This window comes from Mastacembelus armatus, chromosome 17 (genome assembly GCF_900324485.2).
Source record: "Mastacembelus armatus chromosome 17, fMasArm1.2, whole genome shotgun sequence".
In the NCBI taxonomy this organism is placed as follows: Eukaryota; Metazoa; Chordata; class Actinopteri; order Synbranchiformes; family Mastacembelidae; genus Mastacembelus; species Mastacembelus armatus.
In genome coordinates, this window is record NC_046649.1 from 9,091,456 (window position 1) to 9,116,717 (window position 25,262).

General features: G+C 42.0%; 3 protein-coding genes across 4 annotated transcripts; all 3 read right to left on the bottom strand.

Annotated features, from left to right (window-relative positions):
- Positions 1–297: 297 nt before the first annotated feature.
- Positions 298–7,737, bottom strand: serbp1b (SERPINE1 mRNA binding protein 1b). 2 transcript variants are annotated; one of them, XM_026312630.2, is made up of 9 exons: positions 7,335–7,737; positions 6,549–6,729; positions 5,395–5,535; positions 5,042–5,113; positions 4,633–4,707; positions 4,164–4,341; positions 3,486–3,551; positions 3,033–3,218; positions 298–2,011 (listed from the first exon to the last, which is right to left on the bottom strand). In XM_026312630.2, exons 1-9 carry the CDS (start codon positions 7,588–7,590, stop codon positions 1,952–1,954), a joined length of 1,215 nt encoding a protein of 404 aa, XP_026168415.1. In that variant the 5' UTR covers positions 7,591–7,737; the 3' UTR covers positions 298–1,951. The 2 variants fall into 2 exon arrangements, with proteins under 2 accessions (XP_026168415.1, XP_026168414.1); XM_026312629.2 differs by having other exon boundaries at positions 3,033–3,221; positions 7,335–7,736.
- A 2,729-nt stretch (positions 7,738–10,466) lies between these two features.
- LOC113134277 (3-keto-steroid reductase-like) lies at positions 10,467–14,232 on the bottom strand. Its single transcript, XM_026313557.1, has 9 exons — positions 14,078–14,232; positions 12,935–13,138; positions 12,609–12,701; positions 12,364–12,478; positions 11,608–11,802; positions 11,157–11,261; positions 10,995–11,051; positions 10,794–10,892; positions 10,467–10,661 (listed from the first exon to the last, which is right to left on the bottom strand). Exons 1-9 carry the CDS (start codon positions 14,110–14,112, stop codon positions 10,497–10,499), a joined length of 1,068 nt encoding a protein of 355 aa, XP_026169342.1. The 5' UTR covers positions 14,113–14,232; the 3' UTR covers positions 10,467–10,496.
- Positions 14,233–14,409: 177 nt separating this feature from the next.
- Positions 14,410–23,708, bottom strand: ddr2b (discoidin domain receptor tyrosine kinase 2b). Its single transcript, XM_026313387.1, has 17 exons — positions 23,586–23,708; positions 22,577–22,703; positions 21,502–21,604; positions 20,647–20,884; positions 20,173–20,320; positions 19,841–19,943; positions 19,458–19,641; positions 18,773–19,013; positions 18,600–18,665; positions 17,914–18,050; positions 17,179–17,389; positions 16,851–17,074; positions 16,538–16,665; positions 16,137–16,355; positions 15,792–16,020; positions 15,177–15,326; positions 14,410–15,008 (listed from the first exon to the last, which is right to left on the bottom strand). Exons 2-17 carry the CDS (start codon positions 22,650–22,652, stop codon positions 14,874–14,876), a joined length of 2,592 nt encoding a protein of 863 aa, XP_026169172.1. The 5' UTR covers positions 22,653–22,703; positions 23,586–23,708; the 3' UTR covers positions 14,410–14,873.
- Between the last annotated feature and the right edge of the window lie 1,554 nt (positions 23,709–25,262).

The window sequence follows — 25,262 nt, forward strand, 5'->3', positions numbered from 1 at the left end:
TGGTGGAAGACTGTTATGGTGTCAAATCTGAACACAATCAAACTCACGCTTCTCTAACCCTTAAAATCTAATCACCATCTAAAATTGACAAACGTAAGCTTTAGTGCAGGCCTGCTGTCTGACACTGCAGACTGTAAATAGACAACTGTACATCATATTAAACTGTTTACATCCCACCTGAGTCTGTATAGGATCAGAGAATAAACACACCACAGCCTTATGTTTACAGCAATGAGGAGCCAACAGCACATTTGTTAAAGTCACAGTACTGATTTTAAACCACTGGCAGAACTCATGTAACACCTCTAAAGCAATTTATTAGAACAGGGATGTTTGCAGAGAAACTTTCACCGTCATGTGGCTCAAACAGTCCTACAAAAAAAAAAAACTAACAAAAAAGAACTGCTCCAGCCGTCTGTATCAGTGCATCGCCAGCAAGCCTTTGCAGAGCGCAGCATGTAAAGCTTTAAATTCACTCCATCATGTCTTCAGAACCCCCACCCCACCCCCATGTAAAATATACCCGCTTCATTTGAAGAAAATGCTCACTGGAAATGCTGACACAGGTGGCTAAAAGCACCATTAGCTTCCATTACATTCTGTGGCTCATGACTGCTCCACTATGACAGCTGACATTTCTTTCAGACAAATTATGCACTGGTGCTGCTGCACTGATAAAATAAAAATAAAAACAAACAAAAACATGGTTAACACAAGGGAGAGGAAAAACAATATACAGAGGACTGATGCTGATTAAAAGCAAGTGCTTTCAGATCTGAAAGTCACTACAGATACTCCAAGAGTAAGATATGTATCATTCTCACCTGGATTTCAGCAATCGCTTTCCAAGAAACAGTATTTCAATTTCTTCAGGCATGAACCTGCAGTCCACTGTTTGAAAATGGCAAGTTCACAGCAGAGGAATACTTAAATTCTACGTAACTAGCTGTCAATTTCACATTCAGCCTCACACTTTGCTGAGCATGTACATGTACACACACACACACACACACACACACATACATATACACACACACCTTAACCCAAAAAAAGAAAAAATACTATATTTGCTTAGTGGTCCTGTTATAAGTAGTACAGTCTCTAAGACCTAAGAGGACCAGCCTAAAGATAAACATTGGGCCCCGGGACACCCTGAAACCACAGGTAGCACATCTGGATCAGGGGATACAAAGCATTACTAACCACTGGTCCACCAAAAAAAGGCAAGCTATGGAAAAAAGAAAAAAAAAGGAAAAGAGGCATTTACTTTCACTGCACAACAAGCAGAAAAATACCAAGCTTTAGTAGGAAGTCATTTTGCCTGGTTACCCACCCTGACCATGTGCCTCGCAATGGGATGGGTAGTCAGGATCAGAGTAATGACGTTTAAAACGCACGTTAAGCCATACTTCAGATATCTAGTACAAGATTCCTATGTAGTGTAGGGCTACCACATCAGTGTACTGGGGGGAAAACCTCCAGCAGAAATTCTATGACCCCATAATACTGAGCTGAAGTCATGATGGAAGAAAAGCACAAAAGCTTCAGGGGAGGAGATAACACACACTTCAACCTAATCGCAGAAATGCATGAATTCAAGCAGCACAAAAAATATCAATGAAGTATGCATAATCTCTGAAAAAAAGAAAAAAGTATGAAAACATCCCTGCTTTCATGTTCCTAAATACAAAACTTCAGTGTAACAAGAGGTCCTTTTTCCGTCTTATGTTTTTTGTCTTTTGTTCTCCTTTAAAACAGGTACAATTTAGTCCTCTGGTGGTGTGAGTGGTATGGGATGAGTTGTCTTTTTTTTTTTTTTTTTTTTTGTCATTAAAATCTTTTTTTTTCCCTCTGTTTTCTTATATACTTGAAGATGTGGTAAGCATGCAAGCCTCGTAGAGGAGGGGCCCGGAAGGGCTGATGGGTGGGCTGGTGGTGGAAAAGGAACCTTTTAAGCCAGGGCTGGGAAGGCCTCTGGATCATCCACGTTGGGGACTGACACGCCACTAGCCTGGAGGGGAAACACACCAAGAAGCAGAACAAGGTTAAGAGTGCTACAGATTCAGTGAAAAATCTAACAAAATACAGTAGTGTACACTATCTGCCAAACATGAAATAGCAAGAGTTAGTGAACAGCCAGTGAAACAGTTTTTATATAATAGTCCTAGTAGTAAGACTAGGATCAGGCTCTCTGAGCACCGATATCTCATACAGTCACTGAGAACGGTGTTGTTTCTAAGACGAGTGAGCTTAGACTTCAGTTGTAGTGACGAACCATGCCTGGATGCTGTACCTTATCAGACCCTAAAGTTAAGTGATAAAACAGCAACAGCAGTCTCTTATCTGTATTGCAGAGTCTGAGCTGCCTGTGTGTGATAAGTGTTTTCAACATGAATGTGTTAGGTAGCTGGACTGTCGATGTAAACGCCAACGTATTTGTTGGTGCTGACCTGGCTAATGGGGGTGCTGTCAGTGATGACTTAGAGACTAAGACTATGATCTCCAGTATTTTTTTGTACTATTATATGAGGAGGTGAGTGTGAGTGTGTGAGGTTGTGTGTCTTTGTGTGTCTCTATGTGGCCCTGTGATGGACTGGTGACCTGTCCAGGGTGTACCCCTGCCTTTCACCCGAGAGAGAGCTGGGATAGGCTCCAGCAGATCCCTGGGACCCTGGCTTTCAGGAAAAAGCGGGTATAGAAGATGGATGGATGGATGGATATGAGGAGGTGAAATTTACAACAATTCATAAGCTGCCCAATATCAGAGTGATTTTTAATCTCTGTATACACATTTTATTATTTTATATTAAAAGGTTTATATACGTATGTTTATACTGATTCTTATTGCTCATAATTCTTAGTGAATGCCTGTTTGGCATCATACAGCATGTGTTCACTGGTCTGTTATTCCAGGACCTCAGTGATTCACAGCAAGTCAGTGGTTTTACAGTGTATGCACAGCATGTTCAGTGAGCTGAACCTTTTGTCTGAGACACTAAACCCTTGTTGGAGACAGCAGCTGCTATTGTTACCTTTTCGGACCGTCCTCCCCCGCGTGCTGTCCTGCTGCCTCCAGCGCCACGGCCTCCCCTGCCCCCACGTGCTCCGCCACGCCCGCGGCCCGGGCGACCAAGGTCTCCAAAGTTGATCTCCAGCTGAGATGTGATGTCGTTGGCTGGTTTGCGGAAGTGGTGGTCACTGGACTCGTCAGCGGTGCCCTGCTGTTCAGAACAGATGATGTCAGAGATTTTAACCACTAATGAAGGAACAAACGTGGTTTCTTTGTGACACTTTTAGTATGCACTGGTTAGCACACTGTCTTTAGAGTCTTCACTTCCACTAAGAATAAACATCAACAGACTAGTGTGACTGTGTAAACGTGCAATAAACAGATCAGCATGTCCTAACTGATGTTCTTATACACATTCATAACATGTTTGCATGGACTGTGTGGGTAAAATAAACAGTAAGAGAGCTCCTGGCACCTTATGGTAAAGACTGTGCGAGTCTGCTTCAGGTTCCGAGGCATCAATCAAAGCACCAACAGGCCTCTGAGAAACAACCACAAGAAATATGTAAGTTATAAAATGATGGAAAGCTCAGTAGTCCAATCAGCAAATAAATACAAAGTGACCTCCACAGCAACCCAAGCATGTGTACCTGAAATTACAACACCAGCACCAGAGCAAAGTCTATTGTCATTTTCTATTAAATAGATCAGTTAATGGAAAATGCAGCAAAATGTCCCATGCTGTCAAATTTTAACAGCTTTCGTTTGTTAAAACAGCAACAGCACAATGATGAAAACCAACTGTGTCCTGCAAGCAGCATATCAACATCACAATACGCATCATGTCATGCTTTCCATCCGTGTTCACTCAGGCAAAACTCAGTAAAACCTTAAGATGATCAGTGATCAAGTTTCCAAAGACCATATTTTCTGTAATCTTAACCTTTTGCTCTGTGCTAGAAAACTGGAATAACCACAAATGAACTCACGGTTAACCTGCAGAGTTTTTTGAATTGCCCTGGAAATTGTTACAAAGAATTAGAAATGTTAAAAAGCCAAGCTGTGAGACTAAATAATGTTTCAGGTAACAAAAGAATAGTATTATTTTACTTGTGGAATTAAAAAAAACAAACAAAAAAAACAACATATTTACATCTTCGCTCTTGGACTTGTGCAGCACGTATCCCTTCTTCCATTGGCTGTCAGCTCCCTCGTTGGGTTTACGGATGTTGAACTCCACCTTGGTACGCTCCTTGTCCTGCATGGCCTTCCACTCGTCCAGGGTCATCTCTTTGGGGCCTTCGTTTTTCACTTCTTCAACCTCATTTTCCCTGGAAAGCCAGCACACAACAATGTAGGGAACTGAAACCTTTCAATCCTCTTAGCTCCATACATGCTCTTTAATCCTGAGGCCAAAAGGGCAGTGGCGGTGTTTATCCCATTTGCACTAAAGCTTTGTGACGAAAATGCACACAAAACAACTTGGAAAACATCGTAATGTGCTGATACTGCACGTTCGCTTCAAACTAGTTTTCTCTGAATTTTTGGACAGGTGTGAGTCCTTTACTGAACATCGAAACATCACCTAACACCTGAATATCCAACAGAAAATTGATACTCACTTGTTCTCGGAGCCAGCGGGTGTATTTTCCTCTCCCTCGGGTGCTGTCTCCGGAGCAGCGGTCTGTTCAGCCTCACTGGAAACACATAGCGCACTGTCAACACAGATTTCTAAACTATTTAGCAAATGAGCATGAAAAGTATGGACAGTTTTGGTGATTTAAAGGCTTTAGATGCAAGCAGTAGCTTCCACCATGCCAACAAACGAAGGAAAACACTTTGGGGTGTCGTAACGCTAATATAAACCTATAATAAAACAGGTAAACATTTCAGAATAATCAGATGAAGGGTTACACTTGCATGTTTTTAATGTTGCACGTAGCTGCAATATCCGATCCAGTGCATCCTCATCATCCTGCAGACAGCAACGCTCAGATAAACAAGCCTGCGTGGCTCTTTGTGAAAACTCACCTCACTTCAGCCTTCACGCTGCCCCAGTTGTGTGAGCCACTGCCGCTACGCTTCTCCTCACTTTTCTGATTGCTGGAGCAAACAGGAAAACACACTGAATTACAAAATATCCACAGCTCACAATGAAGACAAACAATGACCCTCAAGTCTGTAATCAGAAGTAGACTGGTGTACATTAAAAAAAAAAAAAAAAACGACTACTCCTGATCCTGTTCTGAGAAATTGTTAAAAACATGTCCCTGAGGTTTTAGTTTCAAATAAACACCAACCAGTCTCAACAACAGGGTGCACTGGGAAGGGGTCACTTAAGGATTCACCAGCCTGCTGCAGGTCTCAATTCAGCACAGACTCACGATTTGTCACTGCTGCTGTGTCTGTCGAAGTCTCTTTTCCCACGAGAGTCAAAGCCGTCTCCTCGGCCCATGCCCCGTCCTCTTCCACCACGCCCACCCCGGCCGCCACCACGCCCTCTCGGGGGCCTGTCTCCAGAAGGTCTGATGGACGTAAGCAGAGTGCAGAACAGCACAGGCGTAAACATGACTTCTCGGAGGAGTCATCAGCATCCCCACACACACCCGCTTATGGCAGGTTTTTATTTTTTCAAAATTTAGAACTAATCTGCCTTGGAAATACCCATGTAGTTTTACATGACAAAGTGGCAGAAATGATGAAGAAGGAGTTTGAACCTAAAACTGCACCGTATGATAGGCACAGGAGGAAGTAGATCCTGGCTAATTCTTGCTGGTAGTGGTTATTGAGTGGTCGAGCTTTACTGTTTGGACTTTTCTGGTGTTTTTCCAGTCTTTTCTTTTGTGTCATTTTTCTGTTTTACTTAGTACCATTACTCGCAGGATGACTCTTCCGAACTGAATTAGTTGTTGGACTGAACAATATTAGCTATAGCCTAACTCACCAGGACACCTGCCTTGTTCTCCACTCATTCTCCTCACACCACAGCTCGATTTCTCTCCTGTGCCCATTGTTTCTTACTCATGGCTGTCCATGCTCTCTCTTACTTCTGACAGGATCCAAATTATTTGGTTGTGGTCTGTCGTATATTTGTGAAAAGATATTTTCTAGTCCATCGGTTTCATGGTCCATCGTCTATGATTGTTCAGACAATAGCTTGTTTACCTCATGCTACGTCATAGTTTTTTGATGCGGAAGTGAAGTTTTTCAGAAAAACATCTCTCATCGTCAATCCAGTGAATATGAAAGTACTTTTTTCACCAAAAACATAAATGCAGCGATTTGACCTATGCTCTGATGAAATGGGTACTCCCACCTGTCGTGTGCTGTGTAATGTCAGTGGTGTTAAGATAAATGTTGGGAGTTCAGCTTCAGAAACAGTTTACAGATGCTGTGCTGTTGAGGTAACGTGGGTTAAGATCATCGAAATTACTGCAAACACTTAATCTTTGCATACACCCCCACACTTATCCTGCACTCACAACAGACAGCCTTGGGCTTATCAGCGTGTTTAAATACGCTCTTCACAGCTACCCACTTGTCTGCAGAGAACTCTCCACCTCCCTCAGGCTTGTCCTCGGTGGGCTTCTCAAAACGGCGCTCTCGAGGAGGTCTCCGGTCCTGCCTCTTGTCTCCAGGTCGCCCTTCACCCTGCCCACCCTGGTGCTGGGAACCAGGCTGCCCCTGCTGGTCTGGTCTTCGGCCTACCCGCCGGATACCTGCAAACCATAGGAGCACCAGTCAAATCCAAGTCAAAGCGCTGGGAGCATTATAGCCATGTGAGTGCAGGAACTCGGACATGAATCTACCATTTAGGGCTGTCCCTCTCCTGTCAGCAGCCTTAACAACATCACCCAGCTTCACTGCAGCTGCCATACAATGGGCCTCTATCCATAAACTCAGTTCTACTGTTTAGGAGTTTATTTTAGGACCTGTGATAAAGCACCGACTCTGAGGAGACACGTCTCCATCCAAACAAAGAGGTATCATCACAGTTTTCCTGATAAGCGGTGAAAACCTCGCACATTTGCCTCGCACAGCCTGCAGCCGGAGCACGGGGCATCCTCCAGCAGACAGTAACCCAACACTGCGCCTTCCTGTCGGACGCTAAAAATCATTTCTGCGACACAGACTCGCAGTCTGCTCAGGACCTCAGTGCTGGGCTGCACCTGCGCCTCAAAGCGCGGTCGGGACCTGGTGTGTCCTCTAAGCACGGAGGTAAACAGGCTCCGTGTTGACCCCTCGGACCAGCAGCCCTACCAGAGCAGCACATGACAGCAGGCGGACGAACATTAACAGGCTATGGACCAGGCCAGTATTTTACCTTCTTTCTTCAGGGGCACCGGGGCCTGGGGTTCCTCCTTCTTGTCCAGCAGCGGGTTCTTCCTGTCCTTCTGTGACTCCTTCTTCGGCTGCTTGGCGGCTTGAGCCGCGGTCTTGGTGGATCCGGCGGCGGCCCCCTCCTTCTTCTTGTTTTCAGCGGCTTTCAGGATCTCAAACGGGTCGGACTCGTCGTCCAATAACTGGTCGAACCGATTGGTTACGACGCAGCCGAAACCTTCTTGCAGGTGTCCGGGCATGATGGCGCCCCTTCAGCGGGATTCACCTCCGATTCTACGAGGCTTGATGCGAGCAAATCGCTGGGTGCTGCCACAAGATGGCTGGGAGAGCTGCCCTTCTCTTCCGGTGCGAGTACCATCCGGGACATCGTGCGGCGCGCACCGACGTGAGCGCACGCTGCCTGCGATGTTTGTGTTTTCATTATGTAAGGACGTGCTCTCACTGAGAGCCTCTCAGGGGGTTCAGGGTCCGCAGGGTCCGCAGGGGACGCTTTCAGTAGGAAGAAGTACATCACGAATGTGCATGTGCGTATTGCATTAAACACTCCATGTTTGTACAGATACACCAGTGTCGACCTGTGTTTAGTCAAATGATTATTTCTATTAAAGGCTCAGGATCCTGTGTGTGCAGCAGTGAGTGCAGTTCTGCAGACACTAAAAAAAAACATATAAGATTAAGTCTGTTTATAAAAAGCAGGGATTGGTGTGAGGGTAAGGACATGTTGGGGGTTACATACCTGACAGCAGCAGAGGAAGAAGAGATCCTTTATAAATTCCACACTGTGGTAATCCCAGTCAGAGAGCATCTAAATGTCCATCCACTCATCTGCAGTCATACTGGACATCTGTGTATGTTTAATTATATATGACTTCTTCTTCTCCTTTCTGCTGCTCCCTTCAGGGGTCTCCACAGCGAATCATCTGCCTCCATTTAACCCTATCCTCTGTATCCTCCTCACCCACACCAACTATCCTCATGTCCTCCTTCACTACATCCAAGAACCTCCTCTTTGGTCTTCCTCTAGGCCTCCTTCCTGGCAGCTCTAACCTCAGCATCCTTTTACCAATGTATTCACTGTCCCTCCACTGAACATGTCCAAACCATCTCAATCTGGCTTCCCTGGCTTTTTATCCAAAACATCTAACATGAGCGGTCTCTCTGATGTCCTCATTCCTGATCCTATCCATCCTCGTCACTCCCAGAGAGAACCTCAACATCTTCAGCTCTGCTACCTCCAGCTCTGCCTCCTGTCTTTGTCTCAGTGCCACTGTCTCTAAACCAGACAACATGGCTGCTCTCACCACTGTCTTGTCCACCTTTCCTTTCATTCTTGCTGACACTCTTTTGTCACACATCACACCTGACACTTTCCTCCACCCGTTCCAACCTGCTTGCACATGTCTCTTCACTTCTTTTCCAGATATTACAAAAACCCTTCAGAGAATAAACCCAGAAACATCCAAATGTGACTTTTTTATTAAAAGCTCACATTGCATTTTATCATTTCATCCAAATCAGTTAATTATATATGACTGATTTGATAAACATCAGAATACATTACAGACACATCATATGTCAGTAATCAAACCATAAGAGTATGACATGGAGCATTGTTACTCTATGAAAATAGTCCATGACATGTACAATAAACATCTGGCACTGCAGTTTTACTTCAGTAACACCAAAATAAAAGCAAGATATACAAATGTAAAAGTACTTAAAGGGTGTACACGGTGTAGGTTAAATTAGTATTACTGAGTAAGCAGCTTTTAAACACAGTAGCTAGTCAAGAGGAGCCCAATTTTAATTACTCTGTGTACTGTTGGCTAGTTTAATTTACAGCAATGCATCATAGTTAATAAGCAGATGATGTGTTTCTATGTGACAAAGCTTGTGTTGTGGAAATTACAGCATGGAACAGGTGAAGAAAAATGTACCCAGTGATTTGATTCCTATGACAACACAAGAAGAGGCGTTTAATTGTTTGCAGTCTCCTGGACTGTGCAGGGGTTGACCTCACACAGAGACGGAAACAAGCTTAAAACTTGCAAATCGGCGTGTGTGCTGTCTTTGTGTCAAGAAGACCTAATGTGAAAAAACATTTCAGCAAACAAAGCCCACTGCTGTTATTGGCCCAAAGGGTTTCATTTCCTATTGAGAAGTGTAAAACTGAAACAAAGCTTGAGAGATTGTGAGAGTGCAGTTTTAAACATCATCTTCAAACACCTTATTTATCTGTTTTGTTATGGCCACTAAAGACATCTATAGTTGCTAATTGAACTAATCTAACTGATAATCACAGTTATCAATTAGACTGAACCATCAGAGTACATAATTATAAGATGTGATCAAGCATAATTAATGCATAAACTCTATCTTTCATTTTACAACCACTACCCTGCGGTTAACTCATCAATTATTATTTGTGTTGGAATGAATCACAGATGAGTGGAAGGCCTCAGGAAACCAGACCATAAAAACAGCTAATTTAAGAAGGCTGCATTTCCCAGCAGTAGCCTCTACCTTACAACAAGAAAGCAGCAACAGATGAGTAGAGAGAGACTCATATTATTATCCACGTTAATTTGACCCAAACATATTCTGCAAAGGTTTTATTATTAGTGTAGGTTTGTGAAGGACCAACCTTTCCAGAGGTAAAATATATATTTCTAATGTTAAAATTTTAATGAATGAAAAAGGCACATGGCCCCATGTGAGTAGTTCTGTAGAAAAGAGAGTAGCTTATAACAGGCCCTGCACACCCACACAGATGTATTCAGCTATTGTTAATTAGATCTCTCAGCTAGGAAGGTGGGCTGAGCTTTAAGTCTTTTCAGAACGACAACAGACATCACATTGTTCTCTGTCCCACCTTAACAGCTGCAACTAAAATAAGTCTGGGCTCTGTAGAAGCAACCACATGCTGAGAGGAGGTTTATTTAGTAAAATAGGTGAAGACTTAAAGTTGAAGTTACATTTTCACAGAAAATGTCCCTTTATTAAAAAACATAATACAAATCATTAGCAAAAACACTTATAATTCCTATGTGCTATTATACAGAATGGACATGCCTAAAACGCAAACACATCTTTGAAATAAGACGAGAGGCTCAGGTTGTGTCAGTGATGCTCAATTTAATAAAAATTAAATCCTGTTCTTAAATTCCATTGCAGACTTTTCTGTCTCACAAAGATGCTGCTGATGAGCTTCATTATCTGCGTTTCTCTCCCTCAGTTTTCTTCGGACTACTTTCTCGAGTTCAAAAAGTTTCTTGTAGATGACCTCGGACGTTTCATCGTCGATGTCCATCTAAAACACAAATACACAGAAAACCCTGATTAATTACAGCATAGCCCATTACCTTTCCATGTTGTCCCACCTGGCACTCTGTATCAGACTTTGGAAGAATCTCTGTGAGGCTAATGGTCTCCAGTTACTCACTTGTCGAGGCTGAGTGTAGTTCGTTCCAAGTCCTGATGTTAAACTGTGATACTTTGCTCTTGGATCCAGAGACTGCGGCTGCTGAAGAAACAGCCAGTGCTGTAACAGACCAGAGCAGGAATACATATTTATAGTATGTTCATTGTAGTAACATGAAAGTATTTTTCATATGGAGAGTAAGAGCACAGGCTGACAACGTACCAACGCCTCTGCTCCGTTGTATGGTGTGAGTGTGAATGTATTGGTGAAGATCCTAATCTGTTCAACAAAGGGATATGAGACTTTTCATACATAACTCCAATAATGGTTGACACAGATGAGACAGAATGAACTAACACCATGGACTAATCAATAACCACTCACCAGCCACATGATGGGCATGATGAGAGTCCAGAAGAATGAGGGCAGGATGCCATAGGTCAGATTGGTCATCACCAATCCTGGGCATACTACGGAGGAGAACAGCCCCTGTCACAAAGAGATGAACAATATCTTAATACACTAGACTGATGTCTAATAAATAATGCAGGAAAACCCAAGTTTAATGAAATATTTTTTACTGTCAGTTATATTAAAGAGACAAATACAAGATACAGCTAATTGTAATGATATTTGTATTATGTGTTGCAGTTTTTACACTCCCACAACCATGGTTTTATCTCCTGATTCACTGCAGTTATTAGCACTTCTCCCCAATACTGTCTTTAATGGCCAGCAGTAATTAAGACCATAAAAATGACGTCTTTCTACGCAGGTGGACATACTTTGAAGTCATTACTGTACCACTAGTATGCAGAGGGACTGAGAGACAAACCTGACTGTTCTTGTGTCTGTTGAGTGCCAAGCTGAGAATGTCTGAAGCATACTTGGAGGAGCTATAGGGCTCTGTCCCGTTTCTGTGCTGCATGTCCTCGATGCTGAAGGCAGAACGACGGGCATTACTCGACGAGGTCCACACCACCCTGGACGTGTGACCGGCCTGGCACAGCAGAGGCTCCAGCTCCCTGATCTGGAACACAGGGTTATCAGGACCACAGGACAACTCAGGACAGCTATAGAGTACATGGGTACAGAGAAGAAATACATTTTTCATGTTTTATGATAATGTATTATAATTTAGAGGCTAATAATTTCCCTGTCTTTATAAATGTAATTTAATAATGAAAAGATATTTTATAAAATCAACAATCACTCTAAAAACACAACGTGAAACTCAAAAAGTATTCTTTATAGCCTATAACAATAACATTCATGTAAACTGCTGCCTGGAACAGAAGATACTGGATGTCCAATATGAACTCAATCATAGGTTTTCCCCATACATCATTTATACTGCTTATCTGACCAAAGGTCAGTCTATCACAAGACCGATGCATAGAGACAGACATCCACACTCAGACTTAAGGCCAATGTAGAGTCATCAATCTGTGGACTGTGGGAGGAAGCTGACACCCAGGGAAAACCCACACAAACATGGGGAGTACATGCAAAGTCCACACAGAAAGACTCCAGGGTTGAACAGGGTTCAAATTTGGAACTTGGAAGTGTGCAATGTGTGGAATTACAGTACCATGAGAAAATGTCCGAATAGATTGGTAGCAAAAACTTCCTGCAGACCATCAGAGTTAAGGCAGTCCTGTTGTGTTAAGAGACCTTCTGCTGTTGCAAACATGTTGATGACATTCCTGTAGCGAGAGGTTACTGTGTATGTATTATTATGTAACACCACAAAGGACGTTTTACTGTTACACAGCCATTTAGCTTCAAATTAATATTAAATCGGCCACAGAGAGTTAAGTGATGAGCTGGCTTTACCTGGAGAAAAGCCCCTTAAAAAAAGCTCTGACATCCACTTGTGGACTGGGCATAATTCCTGCATTTAGATACAGAAAGTCAATTCTGTTGTACCTATTGAAAAACACAAACGTCAAGTCATTTTCATGTCCATAAAAAGCCCCTTAAAAAAAGCTCTGACATCCACTTGTGGACTGGGCATAATTCCTGCATTTAGATACAGAAAGTCAATTCTGTTGTACCTATTGAAAAACACAAACGTCAAGTCATTTTCATGTCCATATGCATAATTACAGTAACAGTTTGGAGGACGAGGAGCTGAAAAAGCACTGTCAGCAGTCTCTTACCTGGCCTTCACCTCCTGAGCAGCATTGAGCACCGACTGCACTGAGCCCACATCAAGGTGTAATAGGTCCACGTGGGCATCAGTGTGAGAGGTCAGCAGGGCCGATCGGGCAGCCTCAGCCCGCTGCATATTTCTGCAGGCCAGACACAGCTGAAGCTGGCTGTCCTCAGTCAGCAGCCTCTCACATAAGGCCAAACCAATGCCGCTGCAGGGAGAGAGAGAGCGTTTACACATGTAAACAAGCTTTCCCAGAGGACCAGAGCGATCATCACACAGATTATGTACGACAACTGGTTAGCACACACACCAGAATATTTTGGAGCAACTATACTGGAAAATAAACAGCGATTGTAAACATGTGTTTTGCTATCAACTGTGAACAGTGAGGTCAGTGTTTTACAATATTCAATAAGTGAATAATGAGAACTTATTTTCTTTTTTAATGAATTTATAATTTAGATTTAATTTGATTGATACCCATATTCTGTATTTGAGATTTTACACAAACCATTGTGGGTGGGATCCCTTCCATTTTTAAAAATAACTATAATCCAGATATGGACTGATAATCGACAGATAAAAAATGATTTACAATCATGAAGAAACACTAACTTTCCAAAATCACTACAATATTTTTGGCATTTGTGCAGAGTAAATTCTTGTTATTTGTAAGTTGGACTGTAGAAATAACAGCACATACAGTATACAGTATACAGTAATGTCCTGTTTAGTTCTTTAATGTATATGGACAAACTGTGCACGTCTAACTCTGATACAGAAACATAACAGATATCAAAATATATTCAAACAGTACTACAGCTTTTCATCAAAATAATATAATATATAATTCATGACTTAATCGCCGTCTATTAGACATGGACTCATTCATTCTGGGCAGATGTGTCCCCAAGCTTTCTGCAGATTATTGCATTTACTGCACTGCCCACCGTCCTTATTCCCATCATCCACTGCAGCTCAGCTGTGCACCAACCTTTATCCTACCCACCATGTAACTAAAGCAGTGTGTAATAAAACATCTCGTAACGCACATGCCATAGTTCAGACATACTTATACCTGTTACTACTCAGTTATCATCTAACTAGTGAGCGTGTTGTTGTTATTAAACCTTGTCCGTGGACTCACCTGTTCGCGCCGGTGACAATGACCACTCGCTCCATGTCTGCCCGGAGACATCAGCGGTAAAAACAGCTCCAGGTCTGCAGCCACTTTCTGAGCCTCATCTACCCGAGAGAGCGCAGCCCATCGTCCGACTGAGGCGAAAACACACTAGCCTATGTGCAGGAGCAGGCACGTGGTGTGACTGGACGTCAGCAATGAGCTGGCCAATCAGCTGACACTACGGGGAGCGAAGAGGTCCAAAACGACCGAAGAGCGCAACGATTCAAAATGTGTCTTAGATAAATATGTGCTGATGAGACAGAGTTTGACAAACAGTGTATTAGTATTTATTCACAGGCACCTTCGATCACATAGTTATTACAAATCTTTGTTCTGTGCTGCTCTATAACAATAGAAGTTCATTCATTTCTGCAAAAGGACATCCATTTATTTATGTTATAGTCACAAAGCAAAAGAAAGACGTGGACAAAAGGTCACACAGTGACATTCTCTAATAAATGTACAAAAGAACTAGATGCATTTATGGGAAATTAATGGGGCCTCACAGCTGTTTTTCAAAACTGAGGATTACCATAGAGCAGAGGAAATAAAAAGAAGTTAATAAATACACAGAGGTGTGAAGACAGTGAGAGACATGCTGATTTGCATGGTATCTACAAAGGTTCTGTTCAAGTGTGTAACTTCTTATTTACAGCACCACTGTGGCAAGCAAGCATATAACAAATAGAAAACTTTTGACTAGATGTTGCTGACTCCAGTGAAACAGCGCATGGCAGAGAGCAACTATCCGCTGCATTTGCTACACCAGGCTGTCCATCAGCAGAGTGTGGATCTCCTGGAAGCTCGGCCTCTGCTTGGCATTTCTTCTCCAGCAGCTCAGCATCAGGTCATGGTAGATTCTATCGGGACAGTAGGGAGGCTTTGGCAGGTAGACCTGTGAGTATGAGGCAAAATAATCACAGTGTCTGCTTAATGTTATAAGGACTTAGAGGACATACGTTTGGTGATCACCATAAGTAAACAATGACAGACTTTAGCTGAGGCCGTGAACAGATCGTATTTTAGGTATATCTGGTATATCTGGATTGGACTGGGTGCTCACCTGCTTGCCCTGATCCCTAAAGAACTCGCCTGTGTTTTCAATGACCTGCTCATCAGAGAGCTGGGAGTAGGGCTGCTCCTTACACAGAGTCAGAATCTCCCACAGGGTCACACCGAATGCCCACACGTCACTGGCCATGGTGAACTTACCCTGCGCAAACACACTACATTAAATCCAAATAAACTCTTACATAGACTTATGCGAACAGTCTAGACTTAGGATGCTGTATTTTTGTGGTAGGAGGCTGGTACACATACAATAAATACCATACATACACAATACCATATCAGCAGCCAGTAAAGTCAAACACAGTATAATATCAATGCCTCAGGTACTTTGCCCTTTTCACTTGGCTGTACTGTTAACTGCTGTTTTTGTTCTCTTTTATTGAACAAGTGCAATAAAATAAAAAAAATCCAATGATTACCTATAATTTGAAAAAAATAGATTAGCAAGTAGGAAAAGAGGTCAACCAGCTTTGGGCCTGTAGAGCTTCAAGGGGTCTGGAGGGAGTTTGTTTTGAGTATTTGACTGCACATTATAAACTGAAGCGATAGAGTACTTTATCTTGAGGCTCCAAGTTCAAATTCATCCTCAGCTCCACATATCACTCACCAGTAGGATGCTCTCCCAGGACATCCAACGAATGGGCAGGACGGCCCGGCCCTGGATCCTGTAGTAGTCTCCTCTATACAGGTTCCGACTCATACCGAAATCAGCGATCTTTATGGTGTAGTTCTTACCCACCAGGCAGTTGCGGGTGGCCAGATCACGGTGGACAAAGTTAAGAGAGGACAAGTACTTCATACCAGACGCGATCTGCACAGCCATGCCAATCAGTTTACTATAGATGAAGGAAAGAGGAGGCCACAAGGAAAGACATGTAATAAGTACTGGCTATGTTATTGGCTCTATATGTTGTATTCCTCAAAATCAATTTAATTTAAGTTATAAGTATACCTGACCATACTTCTCCCCTCCTTCTCCACCTTTTCTGTCGTGTCTTCATGAGCAGCTTCCTTGAGCCTAAGATTGCACAGGAACTGGTTCAGGTCTCCATTTTCCATGTACTCAGTGATCATGCACAGAGGGTCTGTGTCCACACACACCGCCAGCAGACGGACTATGTTGGGGTCTCTCAGACGAGACATGATACGGATCTCCTTCAGGAAGTCATTCCTGCAGCACAGCAAGGGCAAGAAATTTCAATTTACTGCTTGAATGACAACTGAACAGATATTAACAACCATCTGGGGAGTAATGTACATGTATTGTACAGCTATTCCGGCTTTGGCCTGTTTGATGGCCAAAAATATACACTGCAATAAAATTGATTAATCAAACGTTTCCAGTTGTTTAACCTTGCATTCTTGTTGGCATCTTCCCGCAGTGTTTTAACAGCAACAAGCAAAGGTGACTCCTTGTTTCCCTCTATGGACAAATCCTCAAGCAAAAAGTCCTGCATGCCCTCTGCCTCACACAAGTGCACCTGTTTAAAAAAGCAATTTATCAGTCCATTTGGCACCAATCAAAACCATCTGTTGAGGCCTGTTTAATACCACTATTTGTCAGCATGCACTCTATAGTTACTGCAGTTTTACCACTCAGCAGTATTCAATTTAAAAAATGAGTGCTATAAAGATATTTCAGACTGAGCTACAAAATTGAACCTACTTCTCCAAACTGGCCCTCTCCCAGTTTCTCCTTGAAGGTGAGCTTGTGTCTGGGAAACTCTTTCATGGATGAATCGGTGCCAGCAAAGAGATTTATGTTAACGGGAGTAATGGAGTCGGTGCCACTATCTGACGATTCCTGCAGGCTGATAATGTCTGCCTCTGCATAGTGGGGGGCGCCCTCTGAACCACCGGCTGCAACGGCTCTGCAGGAGGTGCTTGGTTCTGATGTGAAACACACACACACACACACACACACACTCACTACAACAACTATAGCTATAGCAACCCTCCAGAGCAGTTATTGCACTGTGTCTTTTCCTTCCTACCCAGGTGTTCTGTGGACTGAGCAAACTCAGGCAGTTTTCGGATGAGGCGTGAGGGCTCCTGATAGTCGGCGCATAGGGGGAAGATTCTCTCATAGGTGGAGTTGGAGGTGGAGCCGCCCTCGCTGGACAGAGAGGAGTGGTGGAAGGAGAAGGCCTGGGTCTGGACTGCAAGGCGAGCTGTGAGTTCATCATCCAGCATGCGTCGAGACGCCTGAGGAAGTGAGTGAGGGCTGAGGTCAAATAAGGTACAAGAAAACTCTTTTCCTGTTGTAGCACTTCATTATTGGATGTGAAATCTCTAAAAGAGATAGATTAAGACAAAAAGTAAATGCTGCATACTGAAACTCCCCAAATTATTTTTATGGCGTTGCCAATCAGCTTGAAATAGGCTGCTCCTGGGCTCCATTAGGACCGTGTTGAAACCTGTAAAAACCCTTTCTACAAAAACAATAACTTAAAAACAGAATTTCCTGCACCACATCTTTGATGATGTATCTTCCCCAGAGCCAAAACAAAATCTCAATCACCTTCTTATTTTTATCTTCTTGCATGTACGTTTTTTGAAAGGTTGAAATTGATGTGTACTGACATGATGTGTATCTCTCCTTTAATTGAGCATCTCTGACTAAACCACTGTTTTTCAGATGAACATGGTGTTTCAACTGAGTGTGCATCAAAGACAGTATATAACATCCAATGATTTTATGCTATGAAATCTTAAAAATCTCTTCTCACCTTCTCAAGCATCTTTTGCCAGACCTGCCGCCACAGGATGATGACTATGATAGCTAATAGGATAGCTATGATGGCCACCAAGCAGCCAATCAAAATCCTGGTGTTGCTGTCATCAACTTTATGAGTAGGATCATCCCCTGTTAACGTAAATGACGGTTGGAAGTTGAGATAGATTTGATTTAATCCATTACAGTTCAAGTTATTATTACAGTGTATCCTAAAATAATTAGATTCCTATTTCATAATCCCCTTGTTTCATTACAACCTTAGAAAGAAGCCTGACATTTAACTCAGCAACAATAAGTAATTTCTGATGCTATCAGCAGGGGGCACTGTTCATTCAAAAACATTTCAGATAACCCACATTTTGGATGGTACAATTATTTGCACTTTAAGATGGAAAATCTTCACACATTGTAGTAGGATGTATGACAATTGAGGCCAAATTAGTAAAAGAACATAAATGAAGAATCTTCTAAAGATATGATTTTTTTTTTGTTGATCACTGCCCATTAAACTGAGGCAGCGTTTGTTTACAACCATATCACTTTACAGTTGACATATATCAAACCAGACTACTCTCTTTCTGGCCAGTATTTCTCTCCACTGCCTCACTGTAGCTCCACTAATACTACAGCGACTGCTTAAAGAAAACAAAACAAAAAACAAAGGTTTCAGCTGCTGACCTGGTAGTAGTTTTGTAGCATGTCCATGTTTGCGAGGAGTCAGAGATGTATTGTACACAGCAGAGCCTGGAAGTGAAAGAAACAACATGCTAGTTATGAAATCATTAAGTTATAAAATCAAAGTACCTAACAAGGCACTGACAGAAATGATACCCAGGCTGAATTATTTTTACCTGACTGGAAGGCCACTTCACTGAAAAGCAGCCATAGGTCACTGAAATGGAAACGGCATTTGATGGTGCTGGCTGTGCGGTCCCCGAGGGGAACAGCGACAAAACGAGCAATCTGGCTCACGCGGTCAACAGTGGGCCTGAAAGTCACTGGTTCAGTCTCCCAGTCTGATCCTGATCGGAAGTAACAGGTGGCCTGTCTGAACATCCTCACCCCTCGGCTGAACATGTTATTACAGTGAACCTGGAGGTGACAGTGGGATATGTAAATACAAGGAAGTATCTGTGCCTGCATCAATTAGACTGTTATCTATTCACCTGTTTTTTTTTTTCTTTGCTTTTCGGAACAGATGCAAAGGTGCTCAAAACAGTCAGACTCAAGCTGATGCAGGAACAGGTGTTGTGATAACTAATGTCTTGCTGTGCCCAAAGAGCATTACCTTCCGCCTCAGCACTTACAGTCTAATTATGCTGAGATACCATTTCCACACAAGACCATTATGCGTTATTTTATAGATTTTATGTCCTAATAAAATTGTTAACAACTAGAGAAGAAGAGTGCTTGTCCAACATGTCACAGAGCAGTTTAGTTCAGCAGTAGAAGCTCAGCAATTTTAAGAACTATACCACTTTTTCACTACTATGCTGCTCACTGAACAACCCAGAAAGTTTTCTCTGAATGTCTTACCTTCATTGAAGTGAAGTTTCGGACATGGTCAAACTCAAAGATCATCTCCACGTAACCTTTGGGGAAGCTCTTGTTGTTCCAGCCCACATAGTCGTACCCTGGCCACATGCCGTAGATGTGGCTGTGGAGGAAGTCATCCAGACCCCAGGTGCCATCTGTCAGCTGGCCGAGGCCCTTTGTTAGTCTAGCCAAGAGAAAGCTGGAACGTTTATTCTTTGAGGAGTACAGGGATAAATTTATACTTGCCATTTTACTCAAAAGAAAAATTCACATCCTTCTGAAGAAAGTTCTAAAGAAAATGACCACACTCACAGGAAACAAACGAATTTATAATAAGGATAAAAACATGCTCTTTCCTTTGAGAAGAGAAGTAAAATCCAGACCTTTCAGCCGTTGTGCCGTCATACACAGAGTCATTAAAGTAGACATCCAGGCCTCTATAGATCATCAGATGCCCATCTGGAATGCTATAAGACATCAAGCCATCTACAGGGGCCAGGCCAAAGACTAATGATTATGACTGATTTGCGCATTGCATGTTAATTGGTTTTTATGAGAATTAAGAAAATGTCCTACATGTCCAGAGTCATAACAAAACTAGTAAGTAAAAAAATAGCACAGCCTTTATTGTGAGTAAATGATTGAAAAAACTAGATGTTACTGGTGAAACTAGATGAAGATGCTGCACTGTGTATAAAGGCAAGTAGTGACTAACCCAGCCATTCACAGCCATACAGCTCCACTCTCATACACACGATCATGGAGTGGTCTGTCACAGGCATAAAACGGACATAACGAGCTATGATGGGAGGCTCCAGGTCCTTCAGCACCACGTCGTACGCATTTCTGTTCCCCTCAATGATCTGTCAAATGACAAGATTAAGACTGAGTAAGAGAAACATGTCAGGGATAGAACTGCAATGTAAATAGATGTGGTGTTATTGCTTTGAACCCTTGAACTAAAACTTTGTAGAGTGCTGCAGGCACCTGTGGTTGCTGAATGACAAAATGCTGTGTGATTCCACTTTGTTATCAAATAAACTGAAACACTGCCTACTGTCAATCTCATTGGATTAACATTGTACTATAGTTGTTAGAAGTACCTGAAATCTGTACCTGAGTGCAGTGCTTACAGTAAACGTATTTAGTTAACACACAGTGATACATGGCAATATCTTCCCATGCTCACCTGCCTTCCCTTCCTATCATGCCAGCCCACCCAGTTGCTGCCGTTGCGGCTGTACTTGATCCTGTATCGCTGTGCAAACTCATTACCCATTCCGTCAGCATGGCGACCTTGGGTCCCCACCAGTGTTATGAAGTGTAGTGAACGCAGGTCCACCTGGAGATACTCCTTGAGGCCATCCGGCTCTGACATGATGTCAGGACACCAGGCCCCATCACCATCTCCATTGTCAAAGTCAAGTCTGAAGAGGGGAAGAAATAAGAGAGTGAAGGAAAGGAAGGACAAGGAGTTCAGATAGTTAGGTATAGAGGGAAGCAGCATAAATATTAAGTTGAAGAAAAGGGGTAAGAAATATGCGAGACACAAATAGAGGTGGAAGAGCTAATGAAAGGAAATAGAAGAGAGGGAATGAGCTACTAGAGTATAGATGATGTTTTCTATGTTAATGAATTCAAATATGCATGAGAAAATCACCATATTGCCATTGGCCATATCAAGCAGCACTATAATTATGCAATATGCAACCAGTTCATGAAACTGACATTAGCTTCAAAAAGAGCTACAGCAACCTGCTCTCTGGCTTCATAGTGACTACACAGACATGAAAGCTCATCTCACTGTCTACAAAAGATAGATAAGTGTATAACCCAACGTGTTGATCTTCTTTAATCTTTACATTCACTTCACCCCAATTCTTCAAAACTGGATTTATATTTTGCTCATTCTTGACCTTACTGTTTTCAGGCGTGCAAGATGTAATGGAGCCAACGAAATGGTGAATTTGGAATAAACAGAAGAATTTGGCATGAATTGTGATAGCTGACATGACTGAAGAAAGGACCTTCAAATTAAACATGCCTTCCAAATTTTGCAGCAGTTGACTCAGACCACTGACTGGAAGCAGAGATGTCCTCATCCTGAATCTGGCCGCCAGTCATACCAAGAGGATAACGACACATTTCTACAAACACATGAAGTGTTAGTGAAATACATGCTGCTCACATTATGAATATGACTCCTGTGTGTTCGTATATGTGCGTGTGATCTGCATACTTTAAGGTGCTATATGAGTTTTGTATCCTTTTAGTGTATTTGCAGGGTGTGAGGATTTGTGTGTTGAGTGGTCAGGTCTTGGCCCTTCCTCTCCCCTAGTCCGCTTCCTGCAGCCCTGCAAGGCCTCTACAGTCAAACAGAGGCATCAGTGTGTAGGTGCCAGTCTAAGCAAAATGAGCAGGGAGTGGCCTTGGAGCAGCCTGCTCTTCATTTTTCATCTGTTTTTATAATTTCTATCAGACATGCAAGAGAATCATTTTATTTCTAAAGCGCTGCCATCATGCCTAACCTAAGTTTGACAACAACAGAAGCTACATTTTATGATTCCGTAACCATACAGCTGTTCAGCTGCTCACTGCATCTACCAGAGTGTCACTGTTTAGTCCAACCATCTCAACCCGGTAATTATGGGCTGTCTGTGTCTTATGCACCTTCCCACTGAACTGACTGACATGCACTTTAAAAGAGCAACAGAACAAATCAGTCTTTTACTGTGAAAATATTCTTGGTGTTTGTGTGTGTGTGTGGTACCTACAAGTATGCCTGCAAATTTTTAAACTTTTTTTTTTTCCACAAATGCACCTCACTTGTGAAAGGTCTGCTTGTTCTGAGGATATTTGCTGTCTGGCCATAAGGTAAACCACATACACACACCCTCATAGACACGCACATTCCAAAAACACACATTACATTCTTCCATTTTAAGCCCACCCACCTAAAATTGTTTTCTTTTGTAATCCTGACAACATACTTATCCTTTAGTAATATAAAGAGGTTATTTTAAGAGTTCATATCTACTTGGTCCTAATCACACTAAACTAAACACTGAGCCTGAACACTCTGAGAAACAGCATCGTGAATGTAAAGGATAAAGATCTACCTGGGTTGACTTGAGTTCGTACAGTGGCAGTCAGCAGAACAAAGAAGAGATGATGTGTGATCGGTTTAACCTCCATGGCCTTCAGCTCTTTACTCAAGCAGCTGCACACCTACATGTTTCAAGAAAGCTGAAGATGGGTGGGAGAGATTAGTAGTAAATCTTGCAATAAATATCCAAGTACCCCAAAACAAGTTTTTTATATACAATGACAACATTTATCCCACATCAGATCCTGCATTTTATATGTAAATTGTGACGAATTGAAGGATTCAGAGATTTTATTTGTCCCTGACAATAAAATGCATATTGAAATGCAGTAGTTTGGTTACTCTAAAGGCTGTGCTATAAAACTAAGGTGCTATAAATAAGAAATAAAATATCAGAAAAAATGATAAAGGCTACAAATCCAAAGGATAACAGTTATTAAGTGTAATATGATTACAGTTCAGGATAGTAATATGCTATAAATGGTTCCATAGAGTTGATTATATGCAAACACTTTGCTGAGATCCATGTTGGAAAATGTCCACACAGTCCTCCTTGTAACCCAGAAACTCCCAGCACAGTTCGTGCATTTTACTGACCTTGTAAACGCCCTGTGAAGGTCTCTAACATATCTCTGACACTCAGACTACTGTTAGGAAACTGCACCTACTGCCACTGATAAACAGTTTGGGGGTACACTGCATTTCTGTGTCAGTGTAATTACAAAGAGAGTATTCTAACTTGTTTTCATACATGAGGAAATAAAATTACAGAAACATTATACACTGAATTTAATATGCTGTAGGTTTGAAATCTCACTAGAATTTCAATTTCTATACAACTTAAAATGGAAATAAAACATCTAACATTTCTTAATATGTATGAATACTTTCTATTTTAAACGTAAGGCATTTTCATGTATGTTATCAGGCTTTATACTGAGGTGATTGACACAAACTTCATTCAAAGCTGTCATGGACATTATTTTTAATAATTACATGAGAAAAATATTGAATGGACTTACTTATGCGAGTTCTTCTCTTGTTATGAAACCATCTGTCTTAGGGAATATTCCACATGTACTGTGACTTGATGCATTCAGCACTGCGAGTCGCTGACCTCTTCCTCGGAAGGACTTTCTGGAAATGGAAAAAATAGAGAGAGGGAGAGCGGGGAAACGAAGGCTGATGTAACAGCCTTTCTGGCTGCAGGAAAGAAACAGAGAAAATAACACACTTTAGGAGTCTGAGGTGAGGCCAAAATCCCAGAATTCCACCTGATCCACACATGGTCTCAATTATGGGCCACAAAGAGAGCAGAGCAGCTTCCACCAAGAGCTACAGACAAAAACAGACTGGAGTTAATTTTCTAGCAGAGGGGAACCTGCTAATTACTGAAGGAGACCTGATGTTTTAGGAAAAAAAACACTGCATAGAAACAAGATGAGTCACAGCTGAAATTAACAGTAAAATGTGGACCATAGAAGGAGTAGAAGCTGGTTTTGTTATAAATCAATATGCAAATCAGATGGTTTGGTGGCAGGAAAAAAACAAGAGAAAATCACATAATATGTATCATGTATAGACGTCTCCTAACATCATTCCCATATAACACTAAAACAATAAAGCATACAGTACAAAGACAATATCAAACCTCAGTCTGACTTTTTAAAGAATCCAAAACTGGCATGAAACACACACACACACACACACACGCACGCACGCACGCACGCACGCACACACACACACACACACACACACACACACACACACACACACACACACAGGCGAGAAGAGGCAGGGGGCGGAGAAAACAGGCACAGGTGAATCCAATCAAGCAAATGAACATAAAACTACCTGAGACTAAGGACAGGTGAAACAGGAAATAGGCCCAAAATGAAAGTCCCACATGACATGGATCATGAAAAGCTTCATGTTAATGCTGAAGTTAAGTGTAGTGTCTGAAGGAAAGAAGCAGACGTAAAAGAAAAATGAGTTTGGGGACTAAAATGAGGACTAAAACTTTTCAGTACTAGTATTTACTGTATATGCAACACATAACCTCATTTCTTGACAATACGGAAAACCACATTATCTGATCCCTGACTGACTATAACTATGGGTGCTATAAAGAAGGGAAAAATTAGGACAATTCCAAGGGCCCAGTACTAACAGGGACCTATGAATTTATGTGACATCTTATCAGGCACATCAGGCCCATTAAAATGAATTGTTTTTCAGGAGATACACTTATTTTCTTTCTTAGCAACAGCTAGATGGGAAAATCTATTGCACATTGAATGAATATGAAGCTTCATCCATTTACGTCAACTTGGTACAAGGACAGGACAGAGGCAGACAAGCTATTTCATTTGTTGCAGTCATTAATGGTAAACTAGTGAAAGCTTACATGTGACTACTTGCAGTAGCTTAGTATAATTAGCTGTTTTAAGCCAACTAGCAGCTTCAAATTTAGCATGTGGATTATTTCCCTGTGCCTCTCCTATGACATACCATACAGACATGAGAGTGGTATTGACATTTTCTGGGCAAGAAAGTGAACAAGTGTATTCAAATGATTCCTTTAATGGATGAATGCTAAGAAATTCATTTGCCATCATTTTTCTCTCACTCTCTCTCACTCTCTCTCATTATTGAAGTCATTATGATGGAGTGGCAAAGCACCAGTTTGGGGAACGATG

Coding starts and splice junctions, on each gene's coding strand:
- ddr2b (XM_026313387.1), bottom strand. CDS start 22,652: ATGGAGGTTAAACCGATCACACATCATCTCTTCTTTGTTCTGCTGACT. Junction 15,327..15,791: donor CCTGGGAGAGCATCCTACTG/GTGAGTGATATG, acceptor GTGTTTGCGCAG/GGTAAGTTCACCATGGCCAG. Junction 15,009..15,176: donor TTAGGGATCAGGGCAAGCAG/GTGAGCACCCAG, acceptor TCATACTCACAG/GTCTACCTGCCAAAGCCTCC.
- serbp1b (XM_026312629.2), bottom strand. CDS start 7,590: ATGCCCGGACACCTGCAAGAAGGTTTCGGCTGCGTCGTAACCAATCGG. Junction 5,114..5,394: donor CACAGCAGCAGTGACAAATC/GTGAGTCTGTGC, acceptor TGTTTGCTCCAG/CAATCAGAAAAGTGAGGAGA. Junction 2,012..3,032: donor GGGGAGGACGGTCCGAAAAG/GTAACAATAGCA, acceptor TTTCCCCTCCAG/GCTAGTGGCGTGTCAGTCCC.
- LOC113134277 (XM_026313557.1), bottom strand. CDS start 14,112: ATGGAGCGAGTGGTCATTGTCACCGGCGCGAACAG. Junction 11,262..11,607: donor ACAGACACAAGAACAGTCAG/GTTTGTCTCTCA, acceptor TCTTTGTGACAG/GGGCTGTTCTCCTCCGTAGT. Junction 11,052..11,156: donor TCATGCCCATCATGTGGCTG/GTGAGTGGTTAT, acceptor TTTGTTGAACAG/ATTAGGATCTTCACCAATAC.